Source organism: Malaclemys terrapin, chromosome 16, assembly GCF_027887155.1.
Source record: "Malaclemys terrapin pileata isolate rMalTer1 chromosome 16, rMalTer1.hap1, whole genome shotgun sequence".
Lineage (NCBI taxonomy): Eukaryota > Metazoa > Chordata > Testudines > Emydidae > Malaclemys > Malaclemys terrapin.
The window spans coordinates 28348176-28374378 of NC_071520.1; the positions used below are offsets into that span (position 1 = coordinate 28348176).

Consider the following 26203-nt stretch of genomic DNA (forward strand, 5'->3'; position numbering starts at 1 on the left):
TTTTGCCCTTGCCAGAGCTACATATTTATGAATAATTTAGAGATCATTCTTATTTTAATAATGCCCTAATACAATCATCGTAACTCCTTTTATAAAAAGATGATCTAGCCAATACTATGTGGAGATCCAATGACCTCTTTTTTAGGTCTAAACCTCGTGAGCGTACTAAGAAGGTGTTCAGAAGTTTACTTGAAATCTACTATTTAATGCAAAGCTGCAGTAAGTAATTCATTTTACCGTATGAAACACTGTACGTTCATCCAAGTAGTAAGCATGGAAATACTGATATATGCACTCTAAATACACTAAATTAATTTCTTATTTACCTGTGAATTTGGATGTTTGTATTATCCAGAGTAACCAATCCATTTGTTGCAGTCCTCCTATAGCCAGCAGGTGGCCTTTCTAACATGTCAATAGGATACCAGTATCTTACCAACACACCTTCACTTCTGAGATAAGTCTCTACTTGCACCAATTCATTTACCTGAAATGTCAAACACAACGCCATCATCAATACATTGGACACATCTTTACTCAAAGAGCAGAAAACAGCATCTTACACGAACTAGCATGTTTTACCACGTAGATCAGAGAAAAATGCTGTAAACCCATTAAAAAACTTAAATATAGCTTTACTCACCGAATCCACGTCCAGAACAACACCATGGAGCCCAAATGTCTTCAGCATCCCACGAATAGCAAATTTAGGTAAAGCCGTTCCCACAGCATTGCTGGCCACATTGTTACTGTCTGGGAAGCGAGTCACCACTGTGAGGCCTGGAGATAAAGGAATAACATGTCTTCAAAACATCATTTACAATGAGAAGGTCTTGAATAAATTAACAGTATATACAAGCTGACTCCTACCACCCAGAGTCCGATAGACTAATCTTTGGCTCAGAATGCACGTAGACTGTTTGCATTAACAATGCACAGGTTGTAGTAGCCTTAGCACACCCAATTCTGCTATTTGGTGGGTTGTTTAACATTTTCACTTTGTGCACAGCACATATATTGACAAGTGATTCACTTTTTTAAAAAGTTATTAAAAAGGCAAAACAAAAGCAGTGATTTAACCCCTCCATTCTATCCAGTTCTATCCATTTATTGAACTGAAAAAGTTGCAGCATTAATTCAACCAAATAATGATTTTGTCCTGTGTGCACCAAGGCCAAAGGGTATTCAGTCCTAACTTTACTCCTACTGGCAAATAAAGATTGAAATAGACATACCTTTCCGAACTTTATCAATAGTGAATTTATTTGCTTCGTCTTTGATATCCTCAATGGTAGGAAGATAGAGGTCTCTTGGGATACCACCATTTTCCTCATAAAGGAATTCTACTGTTTGTCGGGCTATATCGACCATTCCTGATAAACAGAATAGCATCTGGATTAGATGCTGGCCTTGGTCTTGTAACAAACCACACAATCTAACAAATACATTACAACATAGTCTCATCTACTCATTACAAGCCAGATTCTGCCACCTCACTCATCACTTTGGATAAGAGATAGCAAAATCTGGCCTTATGTCTAGCACTCAAAAAGTCTAAAGCAATATCATACTGATTTCTGGAGAATATTTACCGAGCTAATCTGTTTCAGGAAAGAAGTTTGTTTACTACTGATGATAACTATTTCATAGTTAAACTAAATATTTACCTGCAGACTATAAGTCAGGGATCGGCAACCTTTGGCATGCAGCTCGCCAGGGTAAGCCCCCTGGCGGGCCGGGCCGGTTTGTTTACCTGCCGCGTCCGCAGGTTCAGCCGATCGTGGCTCCCACTGGCCGCGGTTCACCATTCCAGGCCAATGGGGGCTGCAGGAAGCAGTGCGGGACGAGGGATGTGCTGGCCGCCGCTTCCCGCAGCCCCCATTGGCCTGGAACGGTGAACCGCGGCCAGTGGGCGCCGCGATCGGCCGAACCTGCAGACTTAACAGGAAAACAAACCAGCCCAGCCCGCCAGGAGGCTTACCCTGGCGAGCCACGTGCCGAAGGTTGCTGATCCGGAATGGTTTCCATATCTGGAAATGTTGCACTTGGCTTATCAGGGGCCCTAGAGTAAAAGAGTAGAGGAAAGGAAAACCGAAGTGGCAGGAGCTCTACTCTTCCCACCCAGCTGAAGTGAGAAATAAACAGATTTTTCCAAAATACTAAGACCACTGCTCATCCTCATCAGCATCACAGGTACATGAGATTTTATTGATTATTTAAATTCTATCAATCAGGCTGATTTGAAGTGAGGCTTTCTTAACAATGAGCTAGTATACCCTGCATTAGAGCCCTCAACCTCTGCAACCCAGGGGTACATTAAACTAAGATTAATGAGCCAATGGATTAGAATAATCATGAAACAAACTAAGAAAGAGCATTATAAAGGGAAAACCACAGCACCGGAGCTTGTTTTGATTTTATCAGAACAGAAATGTTTATCTACTTAATTGTTCATGACTTTTTTTTTTTTTAAAGGAATGTTTTATTTTAATCTGCATGAAGAAGTGACTAGGAACCTCAGTGTCAAGTGACTAGGAACAAAGACCTACTCAGTCACTCACATGCTAGCTGCTATATAAACTTTGACCTACCAAGTGCAATTAACTTGTGAGTGGCAATGAAATAAAAAAATGACTTCTAAAGCACAGAGGAGAAAGACTTATTTACAAAGCACATGTGTCATGGAATATTCAGGCTGATTGGTCCCCCGTACATAAGCTGAGGAGAAGGCTGTTGACTCTCCTGCTGAGCAAGTAATTGCAGGTGAGGCTGAGCTGCCAAACTTGTACTGAAATGAAAAGTCTTTCTGCAGCATTCCACTGTGTCCAAATCACTAGTTTATCAACATGGAAGACGACACATCTTGGGAAAAAACCCTAATGCTAGAGCTAAGGTTTCTAGCCATAAAAATGAAACGAATTAGCATACATCTGATAGAGGTTACAGCTATGCACTTTGCCAATAGCTCCTGAATAGCAAGTAAAGTCAAGTATCAAAAGCAGATACACCACCAGGAGTTCATGAAAACTGTGTAGCATTTTGTCAAGATCTTTTGGTCCTTAACCAAGTAATTTTGATTAAAAGAACTTCTATAGAAAAGTAAATGAAAAAATCTCTGATAATACAAGATTATACAACTAAAAAAAACTCTGTCATAAAACAGAGAAATTAAGGTACCAACAATAACATTAATTTTAGTGTTCAAAATGAGCCAAGTTATGCCCTGAAGAACCAGGTTAACATGTCAGCAGCCTGTATCTTTATGCTGTAATGGTTAGATCTTTGCAATGAAAAATGTAGAACCTTTTTTCTATTCCTTGCCCAACTATCTCATAAGAGGGTAGAAATGTCATTAAGCTCTACTAAATGCTAGAAAGCTGCCAACCATTTCAATCATCTATAACCTTTCTTCTTTCTAAAAACGCTTCCCCACAAGTTTCATATTTTCAGTCAGTATTGATATAGCTGTGTCTAAAAAGTGTGTTTAGGTGGCTTTTTAAAATCCAAACTACTACATGTTTTTCTGTTCTCATAGACTCGTAGCTCATCACCTAAAAAACAGAAAAGATTTTGCAGAAACTTTCAACAATCCTCTACCCCCCACAAAATATCTCACTTTTGAGCAGAAACCAAGCATAGAAAATATTCACCCAAAAGAAGAATGTTTCTGTAAGTTACAAGCATGTGAAAAACAGAAGACAAATTATTTTGCAGCCTTGACTCTAGCAGGTGCAACAAAACCAGTCCAGCTCCCACAGTTTCATTCCTGCACCTGTTATATACCACATACAATTACGACCATAGAAATAAACATTTGACCGTCATACCTAGCTGTAAAGCCCCTTTAATCTGGTCTAGACCAGACTTCCTCTCAGCTTCATTGCGAAACCGTCTTCTAATTGTAGGGAAAACTTTAGTCTCCCAGGCTTTAACCAAGAGAGCATAGTGATCCTCCTGGGAAGAGAAGTCAAACAAAAAACAAATGGCATTTAGAACAAGAGATTTAATGGAAACTAGTTTCTCAAAGAAAAAAAATCAGTTCATAACACATTTTTTAAATACAGGATTTATAGTTAGAGAGCAGCTCTGTAACATGTGAGGTGTCCCATCTTCCTTACCCGGGGGATGTCGTCATCATCATCATCATCGCTTTCGTCATCTGCAATAGCAGGGGGATGTGGATCTGGGCCTGATGTGAAGAAGTTCTCATAGCTGAGTTCCATTTTATAATGACAGGAAGTGTCACTGTCATACTCTGCAACCAACCAAATTGAAATAATGAACTCCCAATCATCACTAGACATGCTAAAACATTTCATGAAGTTCTTCAGATATGCTGCATTCTGTGGTCTGTCTCCAATCACTTGGTGGAAGTTACTTAATGCATTTTGACATAGTGTAGCACATTGAATGACTCAATCAAGTGAAACATCTAACTACATTCAGAGGCCTAATAAAATAATTTTTCATTATGGGTACTTTAACTCAGAACAATTTGAATGCTTTATTCCATATAATGTAAAGGAAAGATAACTGATTTTTAGAATGCTTTGTCTAAAATGAAGTGAGCATTTATCTGCCAATGTCTATTGTGCTGCTGTAACTATTATTGTATTTTATCTGGTAAGCACCCTGAGAATTTCAATTCGAGAACATTTAATTGGATTTAGACTGTTTTACTGAAATAAACTGAACATGCAATTTAAATGTTATTAACGATCACTTTACGTTGCTGAGCTGTGGCAACAGCAGCAATTCTACAAGGAGGTCCATGGGTTCCAGGATCAGAAGCTATGCTGGTACCAGCATCATTATCACTGTCGGAAGCCATGGCAAAAGGCAGTGCTTCAAAGTTGGCACTTATTTCTTCAGCTAGGTCAATGCACAGATCAGCCGCATTCCTGTGAGCTTGTCCCTCAGCATAGGCAAACTGGCGAGATCCAAAGTTAGCACGGACTTTTGTATTCTGTAACAAAATTCAAATAAAGCATAAGAGAAGAAGCTTTTGTTTTAAAGTACTAGTTTAATCCTTTGATATGATCTTCCTATTCTAAACCTTGGCCACAGGATGAGATCCCCACTCGTCATTACCATATCCTCTAGTGATATGGATTTCCTTGCATTATTGACCATAACGTTTAAAAAATAAGTCTGATAATACACAACTGAAAAGTATAAACCTGCTCAATACAATCTTTAAGCTTTAATTGTTCAGCCTGGTACTTTCAAGATCCAGTCATTTGGACAAATGCAATTTGCAGCAAGGTCATTGTTAAAATTAAAGTGAAGTAAGAGTCAAGTAAGGCCTATTAGTATATAAAGATTAGCTCATTCTCCTCATCAGATCAGCTCTACTTTATTGTCTTGATGGGTGAGACTAGCTCCCATTAAAGGTAAAGGTATATGCCCATTAGAAAGAGAATACAAGTTTTAACCCAAATTAATAAATAAAGGTGAAAATGATATTAAAAATATGTTATGGTTTCCACACAGGAACATTGACTAGTGTTGATGAAAGTCAAATACATCCCAAAGTAGGTGTTTTATTGTTAAACCTGCCTTTTTCTGAATGTGCACCACCGGCCACATTCCACCAGAGACATCCTCCAGATAAGGCCCAAGTCGCTGTCCACAATACGTGAAGTACACTCTTCCTTTAGCTGGCTGTCCTGGGGGGGGAGGAGTGCCTTCTGTTCTCTCCCAGCCAATTCCTGCTATATCACCTAGAGGAAAATAAAACATGACCAAAAAGAAACAAGGATTTTTCTGTTTTTCATCAATTCCCTTGTTTATATTTAAGAAGTTAAGAAGCTAAGTAAATAAGCTGAATTCTGACATACCAGGAGAAAGGGTCACATCCAGTCGAACACTCTTCCACTGTAGCAAGCTGGAGCCATTGTAATGCACAGCTCGTCCATTACTAAAAGTAAATGTGAAGAAGAAAGTTAAACATAAAAGAGCAGCCCTCTAGGGTAAAAAATCATTGTAAATGACCATCAGTTAGCATTCAGGTGGTTGCTATATACTGCTAAAATGCAGCTGGAACTCTCCTCATTTTGATAAGAAATTACTATATTTCAAAACTTTAATCCCTCCACTGAAATGATCCATTCAGCACTATTCAGGAACAAAAAGCAAGCCTGGTGCCAGTCCAGAGGTGCTTATACTCAGTTTATGCAGTGCACCAGGCTGTAATTTTTAATGAACACATTTGCAACATACTTGTGAAAGAGACATGTGCCAACAGGATTTGTCCACGCGCCATCCCGCTTTTCGGCTTCAGTGGCAAACCCAAATGAAACTATTGGACCGGTGTCGTCATCTGTATCTCCATAGGAAACTATTTCAATCTCCCAGTAAAATGATGGGGCCTAAGGAAACAGCCATGCAGAAAATGTGTTGGTCATCTTTAAAAAAAAAAAAGAAAAGAAAAGAAAAGAAAAGAAAGAAAAAAGGGAAGGTAAAACAACACAGAAATTTGCTCCATCACTGTGATTTCTTACTTGTACTGGAACTGGGGAGGTAGCGTAGATAAACGTGCCACGAGGCAGTCCCCCGCCTGCACTAGGGTCAGCCAAAAAGGTCACAGCTGTAAGATGTGATGAGAACATGCATGCTCGCACAGGTGGGAACACTCTAGAAGGGTTCCAAGTAATCTCCTTGGGCTGTAAAACAGGTAAAAAGTGTTTTAGTCTGACTGCATTTGAGGTCACAAGCTAGATTTCATTCTACTGAAATCCAGTGTCCAAGATCTGCTATGGAATGCATACTCGACCCAGGATATAATTAAGTAACCAATATGTTGCATTCAAGAATGTTTTAGTGTGATGAATTTTTCTTTTTCCTTTAAACCACTGTAATGGTTTGACTCCGGTCATCCTTAGACCACCATATGAGAAACTGAATCCATTAGAGAAAGAGCCAGAAAAGCAGCACCTTGTTGATATGTTTACCTGTCTTCGGTCTGCCTGGAGTGGCGGAGGTGGGGGACGAGCACAATCTCGATATAACATTCTTAACCTTTCACATTGCACTTCTACAACGAGAAGCCTCTCCCCTGTAACAATACAAACCAAACCAACACCATTAATACTGGGAACATGAGTTTAGTTGGAGAGAGTCATTTGAGATCTCAAGATTACACCTATGCTAAAAATCTCTAAATGTCACAATCAGGTCCATTTCAGAATTAATCTTTCCCTCACTTCTTCCCCCTCCCCATCCCAAAATCAAAAAAACCCAAACTGAGAAAAACCTAAGAAGTACACCTGAGAATGGCTTATATTTCAGCGAAAGCCTCATGTATGAGAGGAATTACAAATCTAAAAATTACATTGAAATTATTTCCTAGTAACAGCGAAATTTTTAGGTGAACAAAAGCAGCTGATCTGCATTAAGGGCTGTCACTCCATCTTTACCTAGCATGAATGGTAAAGAAGTACTACACAGCACTACAGCACCTAACATCCATACTATGGAAAGACACCCTCATACCTACACCCCACCGTCGTTATTCAGAATGTCCTTGATTTGTTTAATTTTCCTTATGACAATACATGTTTGTGTTAAATTTATTTAAAATAAAATCAATGAGCTTGTTACAGCTGCAAATGAAACTGACTAAGACACCATCAAATCAAACTATCCTGTTTGCTGTTAGGTAGTCAAGATGTTTCAATGCACTGACGTCTGTAGGATACTTTCAGGAAAGGGAACCTTTAAGTTATAGTTTGACCATTGGAATAAAATGGCCAGTGGAGATACTCACTAGGAATAGAATAGATTGCTATTAATGTTAAGTCCAGTACTGCATTGTTCATAAGTATCTAGTGATTTGGGGTACCAAGACAGATATGGAAGGTGTTCAACATTTTCTGAAAAATCAAGCTGCGTTAAGTGTCAAGTTGGGTGCCCAAAAGCTGAGATGCCCCAAATCACTAGTTATTTAAAAAACTAGGCCACGGAGCTTTGGCTGAACGAGAACAGATTAACCTTCTCTCCTATTAAAATTATTTAGCCTGCGGTTGAGCTGACACTGAAAGAACAAGACTGGCATGAAGTGCATGTCTCCCCTAGAAGCTGAGTGCAGATAGTGCTTGAGCTCTTCTGGGCCTAGCTAACATTTCCCTGAAGGTACTATACTGTGCACAGACCTAACTCTGGGAGCCAGGGAATTCCTGATCAAGGAAAACACTACATTTGAAGAAGAGTTGTGCTAAAGGGGATTTAACCTAAAGTTCAAATGACTACAAATGAAGCAAACATTCTAAAACTGAAATTTAAATTAGAATCCAGAACAGTAAATCATACTTTTAAAATTTACATAATATTCCTTTTAAAAACTGAAATGAGTAAGAAAAGCTGAAGGTGTAAAGTAACAATTTCTCCTGGCTATTAACTATTGTTACTTTATCTGTAGGTTTGTCTGATACATAAGTCAACATGTTTTCACTAGTCCCTATACAGATAAAAAGTGTGGGTTAAAACTCTTGTTAAAGAAGCTATCCTATTCAAGTCACCTGTAATTGATTCAAAGGTTTAAACTTAATTTCGGATTACATTTATATTTGGAACATTAGAAGCCAATGAAAACAATATCTCCAAGATAGCATCCACTTTGGGAAGCAGGGGAACCATGTCAGTGACATGGGGAAGGGAAACCTTAAGGATAGAAGACAAATTTTGTCAGGCAGGAAGAATTATTTCTTTTGTGTTTTATTTAAACTAATCACACTGAGTATATTCACTACTGGGAACAGTATCATATGTCATAACACAGTTCTACAAAGCCAATATATTTTTAAGTGAAAGATTAAAAACAACAGATTTGTAAGAATAAAAGTTCGAAAGACAGCAGTGGAGTAACCTGAATGCTGACTATTTTTATATTACGGTTAAACAACAGTTGTAAGTCTTTCTCTCCCCAAGACAGAGAAAGGCAGAAATCAACACCAAAGTGACTGAGTAGTCTTTAAAATAGACAAGAAGAGCACTGATACACTAAAGAATGAATAAAAGAGAATAATGAAGAAAAAACAGCAGCTTACACTCAAAAAACTATGGAGAAATTAAAAAAAAAAAAAGTCCAAGATTTAGAGACTTCCCTTCATCTCAGTTTGTACGTTAGTATGGATGGGTATATTCATGTAAATACCACAGCTTATAAATAAATCACCATCACAGATTACTGATAAAATTATAACTTCTCACAGTTTTGAGTAAATCACCCGCAATTTCATTCAGGCTTGACTTTGCTATTGACTAAAACTGAGTATACCTGCACCCTGATGTATGTATCAGTACAAGAGAGGTTTACTGGGAAAATTCTGATATTCTTTATCAAAAACAAGTCACAAAACCAGTGAACCAGCCATGAGACCAGAGTATTATGAGGAGGGGGAGAAACTCGACGGCCATATTCACACTAGGTGTAAATCCACTGCCTTTATACCTAAAACCTAATTTTAAGAAGTCAAGCTATTAGCCACCATAAATTTATTGAGATCTCTGCAACTGTAATAAGCCACATTGTATTATATTAGTAAGTGCTATTAATACTGTCTTCCATTCCTTAGTATTTAAATAGTTCACTTTTATGTGGGATACAGCCTAGTATCTAAAGTTTAAAATTAACCTTACTTATCCATTATCTCACTGCACTGACAAAATACAACAGTAAAACTGTATGGACATGTTAAATACATACCAGGGCTGCACTCTTGTGCCACCAGGTTAAGAACTTCTACAGCAGCTGGACATTGTTGTATGAATTCTTCACAAAACAAACTGTCTTCTAATAGCTGGGCCATCACCAGGCATGCTCTTAATGTAAAAAATAAAAAAAAAAGTATATTATATATAAAAAACAAAAAATATACATTATATGGTGAACTTGATGTCAATACTTGTGAAAATAATTTCAGGACTAGCCTCAAGAAAATGCGTATTCTTGTCTACTTCTGTCTGTTTAGTTGTTCATTGGGACTGCTGCAGAAATGACTTGACTAACTTCATGTTAACAGAACACCCAGCTCAACAGGTTGCCAAGTCCACTCCTGGCTATGGGGTCCTTATTAGCAGTGAGGCCATTGTAACAAAGTCAGTTAACTTTATTTCCTTTTGGAAACTAATATAATTCTTTATTAAACACACAATTGTTCCATGTAGCAAGATGCCAATATTTACATAGGAAAAACAAGCCTCAAGATTACCTCGATTGGCTGGAGCATTTACATTTTGTACAGCACCTTGTACACTTAGAGCCATTTATAAATAATGAACAAAACCTCACCTTGTTCTTATTTCTCCAAGAAGCCGGACCACTGCCATTACTGGAGTTGAGCCATCTCCTGTTGCAGGAAGTGAGGTATGAATAGATAGACTTCCCTCCTGAGGAAGCAACATGGACTGGACTGCCTGTACTACCTTCTCAGTAATGGACAGTTTATGAAGAGGCAATGCCTGATGGTGGTGGTGGTGGGGGCACGGTAAAAAGTTAAATTCAAGTAGTTAGTTTCTAAGACATGAGGGCGTTTCATCACCTGGAGTTAATTCTCATTTTGTACCATCACAAAAACAGCACCAGACAAAAATCACAAGCCAAAAGGAAAGGTAACACAACATGCTACGGAACATCCTTAAGTGCTGAAGGATGAATAATATGTTATTTGGATGAGAAATTACATATAAACATTGCTATGAAATGTTTAAAACAATGATGTAAACGTCACAAGTCATCTTTAACCAAACATGAATTAGGCTTTTACATGCTGCAGATTGTTGTTGTTGTTTTAAATCACAGTATAATTACAATTTGTTATTACACTTAATGTTGGATTTTAAAATGACCTTACCTCAGATCTTGGAACACAGAGCCTAGATAATGGAATAGTTAATGTGTCTGATGCTTGTGAGGTCTTTCTACAGTCTATACTGGCAGGTGGAAATTTGACAGTTGCTATACCTTCCTGTTCATTAATAGAAGCCACCACTCCAATGCTTCCTGCTATTCCTCTACCCAAAACCTACAAAAATGAACAAGGAAGTACAACTTTAAAATTGTAAAATGATCAAAAGAATCACCTCTCATTTGAAGTATAAAAGGAAAAGAAGTTAATTACCTGTACTTCAGAACCTATTTTAATTGTCTCTTTAAAGCCACCAAGAGCACACAGTGCAGCCACCGCCTGTCGAGCAATTCTTTGAAGTTTAGCAAGTTTCCTGCCACTGCTGCTCCCATTCTCCAAGATACTCTCTGCGTATTTCCCAAGTTGTGGAATGTACATCAGAGCCCGAGACAGAACCTAAATATTCAAAGCAGAAATATGGGTCAGGAAAGTGTAGGCACTGAGGGCACAGATGAATTTTTTAGAAATACACCAGAGGAACTATTTTAATTTTCAAGAAGAAGTGTACGGTCATCCTTTAAAATAAGTTCTGTGATCAGTGAGTAACAAAGCCAGGTTCCATTCCTGATTCCCACATAACTGTTAAAAGGGCAATGATGTGTCGTCTTCTCTCCAGCACACAGCCTGACCAGCCACAATGTATGCTAAGCAATCTGGAAGCAAAGACTTCGTCCTCCAACCATTATTTTGACCCTTAGAGGTCCGGGTGAGAGAGGATTGGTCTGTCAAGGCAGGATGACTGCCTGAAAAAACAGTCTTATGAAGTATAAAAAAATGTAATGCTGCCATTTATCAGCAGTCAATTTCTTGTTTCCAGATCTGTTTGGACAAATTCTTTCCCCCATCCTCCACTCACATTCTCTGAAATGGCAGATGGGCCCAAGAAGGGCTATTAGGACAGATAGTATCTACCTGGATAGTGACAATTAAAAAATATATTTTAAACAAGGAATCAGGAGAGGAAGGAACTGGCTCAAGAATGCCAACAGTTCCAAGTTGTACTGTACATCACCCATTTAGATATCTAATCCTCCGTTGCTGACCTTTTCAGCCGTTGTTGTCCATATTTGAGCTGCATTTGATTCTGGTGCCATCAATAAGCTGTGAAGCAGAGCAATCACCTCTGCGGCCATACTGTTTGCTACATGCCCACTGATAAATGGGCGCACAGGATCTGTTCTGTAGAGAAGAAAAATGTCACTTGCCCAATAAACCCTTCAATTGTTACCCCTGCCCAACACAAGTGATGCAAGATTAGGGTACTAATAGTTACTCTCTACATTCCTACAAAGACATTCATGTTCTTTTGAAGACTCCACAGTGAGTTTCTACCTGGCAAGTTCAGAATTCCTCTCCCTGCAAATGGAGGTCTGAGCAGTTTTCTTTTTGTCACCAGTTGACAGCCCGCTAGTGGTTTCTGGACTGATAGATTCAATAGGTGGCCCGACACTGACAATTAGGCCAGATTGTGCCCACTTGGTAGCCTTCCGAAGAGCTGCAGCAGCCTCTTCTGTAATAACCTCACAGCAGCCACTCTGAAAAAGAAATATGGAAGATATTCAAAGTGACTATTTAATTAGCTCTATTCAGACCAATCATAACCCAAGGTAGCCAGCGCTAAGGGAATAATTTATCTGACAAATTTTCGCTTCCCCCTGACCCCAGTTGTGGTATAACCACAAAGAAATCAACACTTCCTCAAACTGTATTCATTATTCATATTGGACAGTTTTTTGTTTGATTTCATTTTTTTAATCGATGACTTGATCAAAGAGTGGATTCAATACTATTAGTTTAGTCGGTCAGATAGTCACACGGTGGTGTTCTGTTCTTTGATCGAAGAATGCATGAGTACTTCTGACACAAATACTCATGAGTATGAATTTAAAACCAATTTCCTTAAATATTCTAACATAATCTTTGAAATTTACTTTTTGTAAAACTCGGTCTCCTTAAATACTTGTGAAAGAACACAAAACCATGACAAACACGTTCGAGAAAACATTAGTGGAAATATTTTTGCAGTAACACACCACCTGTTTTTCAAGGATTTACATATGCATATCAATAACATCATTATAATGCTAAAGTTTATGGACAAGTTTTCTTGAATTTCACTTGTTTAATATAAATATTAGCCAATAATTTATCTGTTTGGAAGAGAATTAAATTTAGTTTTCTGGTTCTTTTACAGAAGGTTTAAGAACACTGGGGTAGTGAGAATGCTGACTGTCTAATGAGTTCTAATATGTTAAACAATTATCTTTATTACTTCCTTACTTTAGTCATGTCCCGATCCATCTTCACTACTTTCTCCATGTTAGCTCCAGTGCCAAGTCGGAATGGTCGACCTTCTGAACTACTACAAATGTAAGAATAAAACCTATTAAATGTGGCTTTACTATGTAAAATTAGTGAACTAGCTATCCTTTTGTTCTAATGGATCTCAAAGCACTTTAAAGCCTTTATTTACATGAAGAACTCAACCAGCTCTGTAGTGAAAAGATTTCTCTCCAGTTGAGCTGCTTAATATCACAGCAGTTCTAATGAGTTGAGGATACACGATGGGAAGATTACCATTGTACTGAAACTGCAGGAGAAATGTAAGTATATAGAATGTAGTTATTCACATTGCAATTTGGCGATGCTACTGCAGTTAATTCTCCTATTTTTATAAAAAAAGTATCATGAGTTTTTTTAGTGGCCATGAGTGCCTAAGAGTCTTGGTTTTATATTTCATCTGAAAGAGAGCACTGCTGGCAGGAATGGTTTAACAACACTGCCTGTTAGCATTATACTGAGGCAGTGGTTCAAGGCTGACTCGGAGACAGGGGTGTCATGTAATCAGGGCCGGCTCTAGGATTTTTGCCGCCCCAAGCAAAATCAATTTTGGCCGCCCTCCCTTGCCCCGTTTTTTTCTTACCCCACCCCCCAGCCCCGCCTCAACTCCGCCCCTTCCCCAAATCCCCAGCCCTGCCTCCTCCCCCCAGGCTCTCAAGCCTGGGAGGGAGGGGGAGCAGCGGTGCGCGAATCAGCTGTTTCGCGCGCCGTGGCCGCTCGGGATCTCCCCCTCCCTCCCAGGTTTGAGAGCCTGGGAGGGAAGGCGAGCAGCAGAGCGTGAATCAACTGTTTTGCACGCCGTGGTGTGTGAGCGGCGGCAGCAGCGGAGGTGAGCTAGGGTGGCCGTGGCACATTTTTAGGGGCGGCAGGGGTGGCATTCTGGCGCCGGCCATGCCACTCCTAAAAATGTGCCGCCCCAAGCACCAGCTTGTTTTGCTGGTGCCTACAGCCAGCCCTGCATGTAATGAAGTACCAATATCACTTCTTCCAGCACCCTACTTTTATTTTGGAGGGGTCTCTTGTGAGTTTTACAGAGATCACAGTCTGAGTTGGTATGACTGAAAACTAGGTTCACTTCTGAAGCTCTAATGGAATTATTCTAATGGAGGGCCTTACTGAGAGTGACATTTAAAATAATTTTTCTTCTGGTGATTCTAATATTTGTAATATCACCTTGTGTTGTGGATTAACAGGAGGATCTTCAAATTTTCTGATAGAGTACCATTTAAGTAGTGGGTCCTGTGTTTAATTCTTTTAAAAACACATTTGAAAGGGTTTTTCTGCTCCCCTGCTGTGGTTTCTGAGCAGATCAAAGAGCAACACTCCCCAAACAGGCTGTGACTTCTCTACCCTCTCCCTCCCTCTTTGCATATCTGCCTCTGAAGTTTCAGCTTTGTCGCTGTGGTCACTGGTTCACACACTCTTGCAGGTCCTGGGGAAGAATATGAACATTAAGCTTCCCCTAGATTAGTGCACAGACAAGGTCGCTATGTTAGTGAATTAGACTTGAAATGCATTTGACCATCAACAAAGTAATGAACCTGACTATACACCAGGTGCTGTCAAATACACAAAAACAAATAGGTGAAAGAAAAGAGTTCTCTTTCGCTAATATATAAGTAAAGTACAAATGAAAATTTGATTTTTGAGCTGATGGTGTCTGTGCATCAATGTGCCAAGTTTGGGGAACTGTGGTTTAACTTTCAATGTAGCTGTGTGCATTTCTATTTATGTAGCTGCACATCATCACCAAAACTCACTTTTGGATAAAAATCCCACTGTTTACAAGGAGCAACAGAAAACAAAATTTGAAGCATTTTGCTTTTGCTCAGTTATGATCATCTCCAACACAAAATCTTCCTACAGTTCTGGCACTGTATAGAAATAAAGATGGAAACCCCCAAATTGCTTTGTTAATTCTAATCATCCATTGAGTTAAAAGTTACCTCAGTAAGGGCTGAAGGACTTCATGGGATGACTGATCTTCCCGTTTGTGAATAAAAATAGAAAGTTTACCATCCACTGCCTCACTCTCTTCTCCAGGATCTTTATCTCCTTTTATGGAATTTTTGGGGCTGGTTTTTGCCAAAGTGGTATCTGGTTCAGATGCAGTTGGAGACAGAACTGTCTGACATCCTTCAAGCAGAAAAGAAAAAGAGCAACAGTCAGATACTTTCAAGGATTGTTTTGAAGTCAGCTTCCTTAACAAACTTTCCTGGCTTTAAATGTATTGCCTTTAGATTTATATGAGCTTTCTTTCACGTGTCTGCAATAAGCATCCTATTCAGAAAATTGAACTACACTGAATGGTCAGAATGCCAGAGTTATAGAAACATGCCCACTACTAGATATTCAAACTCATCCTGCTGTTAAATTTTTGGCAAGTTAACCTTCTGAACACGAACATTTAATACCCATTTATCCTAACTGTGCCTTTTGTCAACACACGCCTCTTGCACAATAATGCATTATTTCTCAAGCTTGTGGCACACTTATTACCCATAATAAGAACAAACATTTAGACATGAGAAACGGTTAGCACCTGGCACCACATAATCTGCCAATTTTGCTAAGAGTAGTGATGCAATCTTGGAGGCTGGGTCACTGGGGTCATCCTGTTCACTGTTCAGGGAGGGCACAGAGTAACTCCATGGGGGCAGTTCAACATTTCCACAGTCTTCTACACTCATGAGAGGAAGCGCAGCACGACACAACTGGAGGATTATAAGGACGAGTTTTGGAGACGGTCGTTGGTCCAGAAGCAGTGAGAGAAGTTTGGACACACAGGCTGGCTGGCTCAGGATCGCTTTACCTATGTGACTCCTGAGAGAAAAGAGCATAGTCATCTCTCTGACTGCAAAACAGGAAAGTTAAATCATACTCCTGTAATCAAATACAAACTATACGATGACATCCTGCCACGGGTAAAGGGATCTTTATGGCAATATATGATTATATTATTAAAGCCTGTACTTAAAATTAAACACACAAAATGGTCCATCAGAGTTAAGTAGTAATCAATTTCAAATGCAAGATGAATGATACCTCATTATTTCTCTTTGGTGTCTGGAGCCTCTTATACAACTCCCATAAAAATGTTTGCCTGTTTCCCATATAATCTCTCATAAAACAGCTCTTGAAGATAGTTCCATTATTTGAGATTTCATGACAAATTTTAGAGCAAAACAGTTTAAATGCTGCTATTTAGTCCCATTAACCCTCCGGCTCAAAAAATCCAAGAAAGCTTCCCTAGGCACCAAAGCTTATAAACATAAGCGCAACTGTGAAGTCTGTGATATTCCGCTCCACTAATCTCCTTTGTAACATACAAGTACTGTATTATTTCAGTACGTACTCCACAGCCCAGAACAAATACAAAAAAGTTCTTTAGCTATGGTATTACTGCAGCTGTGTGTCACTTTTCATCAACAAAAAGACACAGTAAGATGCCAAAAACAGTATGTGAGACTGCAGTCTTCATATTCAATCTTGCAGTTGTTCCCAGTGTACAACTCCTATTGAGGTTAATAAAAACTATACCAAGGACAGCAGGGCCAGGTTTACAATGGCATTATACTGAATGGTTTCATTCTTAATGAATAAACTATTACTCCGTTACAGCATATATCTTAAAAATATGCAGGCATGTGACACACATAAGCTCATTAATGTTGTCAAACAAGTCACTTGACTCTGCCACACAGAGTATAGATTTCAATTTCAGAAAGTACTACTGGACGTCTAGATACCCTCACCTGCTAGCAACAAGGGATTAATCCTAAAATTACGCTGCAGGCCACATTTCAAAGTAGCCTCAAGCTTTTGCAATGGTATTGAAAGAGGTGTCATTATCTTTACTGTTTCCATTAGAGGAAATGAAGTGCTTTCCAACGCTGGACAGTAGTCCAGAAAAAAAAAAAAAAAAAAAAAAAAAAAAAAGACTTTATTGAAGTACTTCCAGTACCTTGACAGGTCATTAAGAAGGCTAAGTACATCTTGCAGTGCATCATTTCCAGCGGCCTGATTACCACAACATTCTGTCGCTCGTGCCAGGTGATTGGTAAGAAGGCTGGAGACTTGACGAGCCAGACCAGAATGAACAGCCTCTGTTGAACCACCTTCAAAGGGAATGCAAGAATGTACAATTGTTAAACGTATACATGATAAAAAAGCGATATATTGGAAAAACCTAGACACATTCATTTACAGTTCAGTAATTGCTTACAAAAAATCATTCTGAGTTAAAGTCAAACCTGCAATAACATCTAGTTGCTAGGTAACAAAAGGACACTCAGTCTTATGAGACAGTGTTGTTGAACATACTATTCTATTTATGTGGATAATATTTAAGTGAGTAAGTTTCCCACCAAAGTAATTTTGCTAATTTCACATAAAGACACAATTTAGAGAAAACCCAGGCTCCAGAAATTTCAGATGGGTATCTAAATGTACATACTGGTTTTCTATAAATATAAGAATATTAGAGCCAACAGAACTTTTTCAAGTTCACCAACAGCCTATCAGATTAAAAAAAATACTGAAATGACAAAATTATTCCGTTGGAGTCACACCAAAGAAGAATTTGAGCCATTGCATATACTGTTGATTAAACCTGACACTAAGTTACCCAAGCCCCTCTTCATTTAAAAACACCACCCCTCCCACTCATTTTAAAATCCCATCTCAACACTTTTTGTAAATAAATAATACTACCTAGCTCTTACACAGCACTTTTCATCAATAGATCTCAAAGCACTTCATAACTTTTAATATATATAATAAAATATTTTATATTTAATAAAAATAATTATTCCTAAATGTCAGTGTCTGGTCAATGCAAGATTTTAAAAATATCTATACTGTTTCCTCTCATACACGAACTCAATGTCTAGCAGCAATTTTAAAATAGACAATATGTAATATCAACACTACTCCTACCCTCTTCTTTTTCCCATTCAACACAGCGATTGGCTAGGACCTGGAAGGCAGCCCAAGCCATAGTAGCCACCTTCTGTTTTTTAGTCTGCTTTTCATTTGAGCTGGATTCTGTCTGGCTGCTTAAACTACAGAGCCTGTCCATAAGCTGCACCAGGCCACTGCGTACCAAGCACTTCTCTTCACTCCTATTCAGAAGAACAAAGAATTAAGGTTGTACTGCAGTAACTTCTCAACCGTTTTCAACATACACAAGCTATCCCACATTTCTCAGCATATGTACTGTATCTATTTATCACAGCTTTCATTGTAGCATTGGACAATTCAATGTTTCCTCTATTACTTTAGCCTTAGAAGGGACAAAATGTAACAGGATATTCTCCAAGTTTGTCATCCAGCATTATCTCTGAATGTCATGGTCTTGATGCCAAGCTGTTCCTAATAGACGCTTAAGTGCTATATAAAGGGTTATTAAATCTATATGGAGTCTACAGAGCATCATTTTGAGTTATGCCACCTGCTAAAAATGGAAGACATATCAATCATCTTTATTTCATGCCTCACCATTAACAACAGTAATATTTTATATTTATATAGAACTTTATATGTTTAAAATGCTCTCATAATGTTCATTAATCCTCACAACACCCCAAGAGATAGTTGGCTAGGTACTATGCTTACTTTAGGCAAACCGAGAAAGCTGAAGTGTCTTGCCCATTGCTATAGAACAAATCAGTGGCAGAGCCAAGACTCAGGCCCTCCCAATGCTCACCCCTGTGCTTATTCCACCAGAATACACTGCCAGGAGATATTACAGGATGATTTTAAAAAACAACAACAAAGTCCATTCCACTCTACATAATAATTCTTCCCTTTGAAGCAACACGTAACTATATGGCACAACTGTATAAAAAGAATCTAACCATTCTTTTCTCTCTCCTTCTTGAAGCAAAACCTTTCCTACCTTGTATATGGTATAGTGCACAAGAGGCCAATGCTATTTGCACAAGCAATGGGGTAACGAGCACACAATGAAACCACCGAGGTCATGGTCTCTCCAAAGGCTTCTTGGACTTGTTCCACCATCCCGCCACAAGTGAGTTCTTCGATTCTGTTGGAAGTTATATATTTGAAATCATGTCTTTTTGCGCCAAGTAAAATTAAAAGCTTTCAAAACAAAGCTACAGGAAATCGCCACAATTTGAAAGAATTCATGGAAGATTTGAAGACAAAATTCTATACCCGATTTATATAAAATGTAAGAAATGCTTAATGCTACAAAATACGGCATCCTTGTTCTGCTCTCCAAAATGCATGCAAAATACTGACTTAAATCACCATTCTGGCTACACTGCCTAACTGAGAAACTGGTTCCAGACGCCCAACAAACTATTTGAATTTACTTTTACAGTTACATTAAAAAGTTTTTATAAAAGAGCCTAAATCCGATTTTGTTACCTCATGCCATAAAACCCACTAGTTCAGATCTTATCAATTCATTTTATTTGGTGTGTGTTTAGATTTAAATCACAAATGTAAAAGAATCTCTTTCGTGCTTTATGTGTTCTTGCCATTAGTTGAAATGTATTATATAATTGTTAACACCTGAACATTTTACCTCCCTAGCCTTGCACACAGCCACTAGGCCGCAACAACATAATACAAACCAAATCCAAGTCTTCGCTCACTCAATTCTCCTAAGTCAGCAGTTCTCAACTAATGGGTCATTGGCCTAAAGGGGTTGAGAGGCAGCAGCAGGTATCTTGGTGGTGGGGTTACAATTCCTACTTCTTTCCCTGTCTTTAGTCATACACTGAGATGAACTTGCTAAAAATCACTTGCAGCTAGTCCTCAAACAGCAGTATCTCATAAGACTCTGTGATACCTGTACCTTCTGACAGGTGATAGGACATACCAATTCTTTTGAAGCACTGTGGGAAACATTAAAAGGAATTCCAAGATGCCTCACAAGAGGACTGGTCATAACAAAATCTGAGAACTCATGCCCTGGGCATGGAAAGCCAGTTATCTCCTTAATGCTGTTGGTGTAATGTAGTACCATTCCTTGCATAAAGCACACCATCTAGGACCAAAAGTTTAATAAAGTTCTGAGGAACAACTTACCTTGGTCCTCCTTGAAGTACCATAGTCACTGGACCCACAAGATGTGTAACACCACCAACCCGAACTGCTGCTGTTAGAAGCTCTCTCATATGCACCAGTGCCTGTTTCCTTGTGTTCCCACGACGCCACCTGGTCTGAGCAGCTAACAGAAAACTGCTACTGGATACCTTATAAAGAAATGTCTCTGTTTTACTTCAGAAGCCCCACATCTGTAACTTTCAACTTAGATTAAAAGCTGATGTTACATTTGTGCTTGAGCATATAAGGATTTAGCATGTTTAGCATGACATACCGCTTGGTCAGGATTTGTCCCAATGAAAGCAAACAGCTGCCCTAACAAGACACTGTATGTAGGTTTATCTCTGCTATCTTCGACGGTCAAAGATTGAAGAAGAGTAAAAGAGCTACTTCTATGACTAGTAACATGGCGCCGCCTATGGGAAAACAGCACTTATTAGAGAATTTAAGAATGGGCTTGTCTATGAAAAATTTTCTTCTAAAAACATGGTACATTATTAACAGAACTACAGAATATACTTTTAGGTGTTTCATACAGCAATTCAGTGGACTACCATCTGCATACCTCTGACTTGATCTAGTGAACTCCAAATCTTCATTTCCAATCATTTCTAGGTCAGAAGGTGCCGACATGCTACGAAGGAAGACAGGCTGGCGGACAGCATGAGATATCACTTTTGTTTCAGATGCTGATTTACAAGCTGCAGTGTTATAAAACAAGGTTCTGTCACTGCTGGTCTTGCAGTGTAAAACAATTTCTAAACAAATTAGGAAACAAATTAAAACACAAACAACAACCTACACAAAACATCAAATGCATTTCCCCTAATCCCACGCAAGAATCTGAAACGCCATTTAAATGGCTCTTCTGCTGGCAACCTCATACATTCTTAAGTTTTATTTCAAGGTACCTGGTTTGATTCGGATTACGTGTTTTATTATTACTGTGTGTAGTATTTACATTTTAGGAGACTGCAGTATCATTGAGTCAGCTTTAGGTAAGGAAAGTGGAAAATATGTAATTTCACTTTTATTTTACATCAGCAATTCAGAGTGTACCTAATAAGTTTTGGATGAAAAAGAACAAAGAGTTTCTATAGACCCAGAAATGTTAATTAACACTGGGTCACTTCCCTTAGAAGTTGTCTTCCATCCATGTTTATCTTAACATTTCAAGACCATCTAATTAACGGGTAATTCTTAAAGTTTCTGCATTTCATTTTTACAGCCAGTTTCTATATTAAGGCAACCTCTGATAGAAAAGGTTATTGTTGACGGGCTACCACCTTCTTAATCCTCTCTCTTTACACCATCTAATAATAGTCTTATAATGAAATATTTACTTATAATGTGAAATTGCAGAACCTGGAATTATTTATCAATAGGAAAGGAGAGGAATCAGAGGTGATTCGATTGGGGTGTGCAAGATTATAGTAATCAGAAGACCTAATTATTTTATTTTTAAAATCAAGCTATATAAATGAGAAATGTAAAAAAGACTAAACAGACTATGTTTGCAATATAATTGTTATTAATGTTGCAAATTCCACTTATTGGTTTTGAAATTAGTTAGCACTATTCACAGAGTTATGCTGGTAACATGGTGACACTGGTAGGCAAATAGTAAACAGAGCCCTAAAAACAAATTCACTGCTTGTTAAATGGAAAAGGAAAAATAGGTAGAGAAATGTGATCTTAAGGGGCATTACAGATGATTAATTACAGGTGTCATTTATATTCATAGCAAATAATACTAGCAAACATTCAGGTCTAATAATCAGATGCACTGTAAATTGGTACCTGGTGTCTCAGCAGGGGTACCGGATATACTTCTTGTGATACCAGCTTGTGCTGCAATAGTAACATGCAACAGTAGCTCTGCTCTATTCATCAAGCTCTTTACTAATGTTTTTGTTTTAGCCAAGGGATGTGAGGGCTTCTGAATCAGAGAATTGACTTCTTGAAAAAATTTCTCCCTAAAATGGTGAACGAAAAAACAGTGTAAACTTAGTTGTTCTTTATGCCTCCTGATATAACATATCTTAACTGGTAACATTTTAAAGATGTCCCTCTTGTAATCTCTTTAATTACTGTTTTTGAGTTAAGAAATGTATTCAAATAGAAAACAGAATAATCCTATTGTTTTTTTTTCTGCCTCCCCGTTACATAACATCCATAAACAGTCAACTGTATTTATGTCTCCAGCATTTCAAATTTTGATGAACTTTGATCTTCCCAAAGATGACCCTCTTTATGCAGTTACCAGCAATTTGAAGAGGCCTTTCAATTCTATTTTCAAAACAACAATCTAATCAAGGCTTCTGTTTCACTTTGGTAGGTAAAAATCACCGAGAAGTTTCATACAAGACTTAGGTCTTGATTTGGAAAGACGTTTAACCACATGCATAACTTTAAACCAGTGGGTAGTCTTACCTAACTCAGTAAGACTGCATGTGATTAAAGTTATGCATATACTTAAGAAACTAGGCTGAATCAGGGCCTAGAACGCTCAGCTAACAGATCCAACTACTAACCTCAATGACAGGACCATATTCTCAAGATCACTTCCATCAAAGGAAATTTCTTTCATTGAACATAGAAGTTCCAATTCTTTCATTTTGCTCTAGAGAAGAACAGGATAAAAATGTATCCGATTCAGTACGATCATGGAATTTTTTTTTGCACGTATGCATTACAAATGTCCATGGTTACAAACCAAGAATATTAATCACTCATATCTAATTGCCAACTTTTTAATTGCAGATACAGACACTGGGAAATCATAATACATTTTTGGGAGATCTTACTCTTTTTATATTCCTAACAAAAATTACTCCAAAAAGCAATAGTGATCGACATTTATGATGAATTCCTATTGTCAGCATATACATTAGACAACTTGAAAGCATGCACTATAATTTTTTAGTACTAAAACTTACACACTGAAAAACTTAGCAGTAAATGAAAGAAAAGAGTAATTATACTGCAGTCTACAAATGCAAAAATAAGAGAGCAAACTTATCTCTATAAATGAATGGGATAAATGCAATGCTTACCTCATTGAAATGATAATCATAAAAGAATGGAACATTGTTTTCCAGCTTCCCATGTATGGCATCATCTACCTCATTCTGCCATCTCTGTTCCAATTCAGCTACACTCTGGTAAAGATACAAAAATATTGACTATACATAAGCATCCATTTATCTTAGCTTCAGTAAGAGAAAAGGGGTCTTCAAGTGCATTTTGAGGGTTTTTTTTTTTACATTTCTATGTTAGTAATATCCTTAGTAGTTAGTAATAAAAGTTATTTCTTTAGCAGTCTTACCTGCAATTGTCTTTCCATGGCATTTAGCTTCTTAAAGGTCTCTCCCATAATTTTACACAGCAAATCATATTCCTCAGCATGTTCTTCTTGATACTGGAAGTTGATTAGGGACTGGAGTGCATCAACCAAGTTCAAATGTTTAATAACACATGAAACTACCATCTCCTCCATTACATCTGGCTGAATCACTTCTCTGTTACAGATGGAAACCAAACTGATTAGCAAGAATACAACATTATTTATTTTTACAGTTCACCAGCCACGGTAGTCAAGAAATTTTGCTTTAGGAACTATTGAATGCACACCAAGTTGAGAATTATCTATTTCCATCTGATATTTCTGTGCTTAATATTATTGTTACAAATATCATCCTACATTTACTACTACTGAGGGATTGGAGAATATTTTTATTTAGTTTGCTTGCCTTGTGCATTTGACAGCACTTTGTGTATCAATTTCAATAATAATAAAACAAATTAGCAAAATAGTGGTGAAGAAACAGTTACTTACTTTATACTAGGTCTAAACTGAGGCCGAGCACGTCCAGATATTTCCCTGAGTTTTATCATGATTCCTGGAGGCAACCTGATCCTAGGCAGATCAAAGTAATGTCCTACAGGAGGAACTAGGACATCAGAAGGATATGTGAATTCTCGATCCTCATCTATAGTAAGAGGCAGTGGAGAAGGACTTGGAGTGAGGGCTGGAGATATTACCCCATTGGCCTCCACCTGCCACTGGCATCTGAGAAAATAAAGATAAACAGTTACCCATATTAAAGAGCCTTTAGTTTCTTTCTAGCTCTTACTCTTCAGGTTGAGAAAGGCATAGTGCAACACCCTGCCTAAAAATATTGTATATATGGCTTTACTTCAGAACATGAAGAAAGTATGAGGTTCGTGCTTCATAAGGGTTGGATACCACACCCACTGAAACCAATGGAAATTCTGCCACTGACGTAAACGAGAACAGGATCTGTCTTATAATGCATAAACCCGAAGCAGTCTTTATTGAGTCAAATTTTGACAAACCTTTTACCCCAAGGTTATAGTGAATTGCCACATGTCAAAGTTTGGAACAAAACATGAATCCAAAGCCTCACAGCGCAGAAAAAGTCTACCTCATGGATTATGAGTAAGGCTACATTTTAATCACGGGTATTTTTAGTAGAAGTCATGGACAGGTCATGGGTAGTAAACAAAAATTCATGGCCCATGACCTGTCCATGACTTTTACTAAAAATACCAGTGAATAAAACTTGGTGGGGAGAGAGGGGCGGACAATGGGAGCCGCGAAGCCAGCGCTCTGGGTGGAGGCAACCCGCAGAGCCGCCTGGCCACGCCCCCACCCAGCAGCTGAGCAAGGGTGAGGTCGCCACTTCCAGGGAGCCCCACAGGTAAGCACTGCCCAGAGCCCACCTCACCTAATCTGGTGCCCCAACCCCCTGTCCCTCAACCAAACTCTGCTGCTGGGGGGGCAGGCACAATGGCCCAATACTGCCCCATCAGCAGCCGATGCACCTGGCGGAGGGGCTGCCTGGGCTGCCTCTGTGCCAGGCGCACTGGCTGCTGCAGAAGTCATCGAGGTCATGGAAAGTCACAGAGGTCACGGAAAGTCACGGAATCCGTGACCTCCGTGACAAACTCACAAATCCGTGACCTCTGTGACAAACTCACAGCCTTAATTATGATTACACCCTCTTCAAAAGACATTGGGTTAACTGACAAGTTCAGAAAAGACAATGCGCACAAACCAAGTCTATAATTTGTACCAAATAACCTCATCACACTTTGGGATCTGGTGCGGATCCTTGAGCCCAAATGTTTTTGTGGACAAGCAGGGGCCTTGTTCAGCATGGCATTTTTGGAGCTTTTAGGATCAGCAAACTAGTACCTTGGTCCTCTAAGGACTCTTCTGGAAGAACTTTGGAATTGAGGGGTACGCATTGGAAGGATGATTGGTGATATTAACCTTGGAGGTCAAAGATGGATCAAGGAGGCCGGGGCAAACCCATTATTCTATAGGAGAGTGGCGAGCCCAAAATCTGCCCTGTGTTCCTAATATTCTGGGACCAACACTGCTACAATTACACTGCACACAATTACATTAAATTCAGATTAAAACCAAGATTTTTTACCTCTGTAACAGTTTAGATCTTAAGAGTTCCTGGCATGTTTCCTCGTCTTTCGTAATTTCTGGTCCATTATATAATATCCTTAGCATGGAGCAAGCTAACACAGAAAGGCCTAAAGCCAGGTCAACCAAGAATGGTAATCCTCCTGACACATCTTCTGAAGACTCCTGCAGTATTGACAGGGATAAACCACAACAATCCAATTAACTTTAAAGTGGCTCTCTAAGCAATCTACTTCAAAATATGGCATGCATATCATACAGTGCCACAATAAAACAAGCTCTGGCAATTTTATTTATTTTTTACTTAACACTACAAATCAGAATGTATAAGAACTGAATTTGAATACACCTCTACCCCGATATAACGCGACCCGATAGAACACGAATTCAGATATAACGCAGTAAAGCAGTGCTC

At 38.6% G+C, this 26203-nt stretch overlaps 1 protein-coding gene across 5 annotated transcripts in view; it reads right to left on the reverse strand.

Annotated features, from left to right (window-relative positions):
• HECTD4 (HECT domain E3 ubiquitin protein ligase 4) overlaps window positions 1–26203 on the reverse strand; it is a 107767-nt gene that overhangs the window by 24750 nt on the left and 56814 nt on the right. For all 5 annotated transcript variants that reach the window (XM_054006906.1, XM_054006904.1, XM_054006905.1 and 2 more), the window contains exons 24-55: window positions 25790–25953; window positions 24163–24396; window positions 23653–23845; window positions 23381–23485; window positions 22859–22947; window positions 22125–22300; window positions 20890–21025; window positions 20599–20740; window positions 20307–20473; window positions 19147–19293; window positions 18186–18370; window positions 17212–17365; window positions 15790–16070; window positions 15194–15383; window positions 13188–13269; window positions 12240–12442; window positions 11951–12086; window positions 11121–11303; window positions 10854–11024; window positions 10292–10461; window positions 9707–9822; window positions 6954–7057; window positions 6504–6665; window positions 6223–6371; window positions 5841–5920; window positions 5560–5723; window positions 4729–4966; window positions 4119–4255; window positions 3828–3954; window positions 1236–1373; window positions 644–780; window positions 327–487 (exon numbers count right to left, since the gene is read on the reverse strand). In XM_054006906.1, coding sequence (XP_053862881.1) covers window positions 327–487; window positions 644–780; window positions 1236–1373; window positions 3828–3954; window positions 4119–4255; window positions 4729–4966; window positions 5560–5723; window positions 5841–5920; window positions 6223–6371; window positions 6504–6665; window positions 6954–7057; window positions 9707–9822; window positions 10292–10461; window positions 10854–11024; window positions 11121–11303; window positions 11951–12086; window positions 12240–12442; window positions 13188–13269; window positions 15194–15383; window positions 15790–16070; window positions 17212–17365; window positions 18186–18370; window positions 19147–19293; window positions 20307–20473; window positions 20599–20740; window positions 20890–21025; window positions 22125–22300; window positions 22859–22947; window positions 23381–23485; window positions 23653–23845; window positions 24163–24396; window positions 25790–25953 — 5021 coding nt within the window. The remainder of the gene's footprint in view (window positions 1–326; window positions 488–643; window positions 781–1235; window positions 1374–3827; window positions 3955–4118; window positions 4256–4728; window positions 4967–5559; window positions 5724–5840; window positions 5921–6222; window positions 6372–6503; window positions 6666–6953; window positions 7058–9706; window positions 9823–10291; window positions 10462–10853; window positions 11025–11120; window positions 11304–11950; window positions 12087–12239; window positions 12443–13187; window positions 13270–15193; window positions 15384–15789; window positions 16071–17211; window positions 17366–18185; window positions 18371–19146; window positions 19294–20306; window positions 20474–20598; window positions 20741–20889; window positions 21026–22124; window positions 22301–22858; window positions 22948–23380; window positions 23486–23652; window positions 23846–24162; window positions 24397–25789; window positions 25954–26203) is intronic.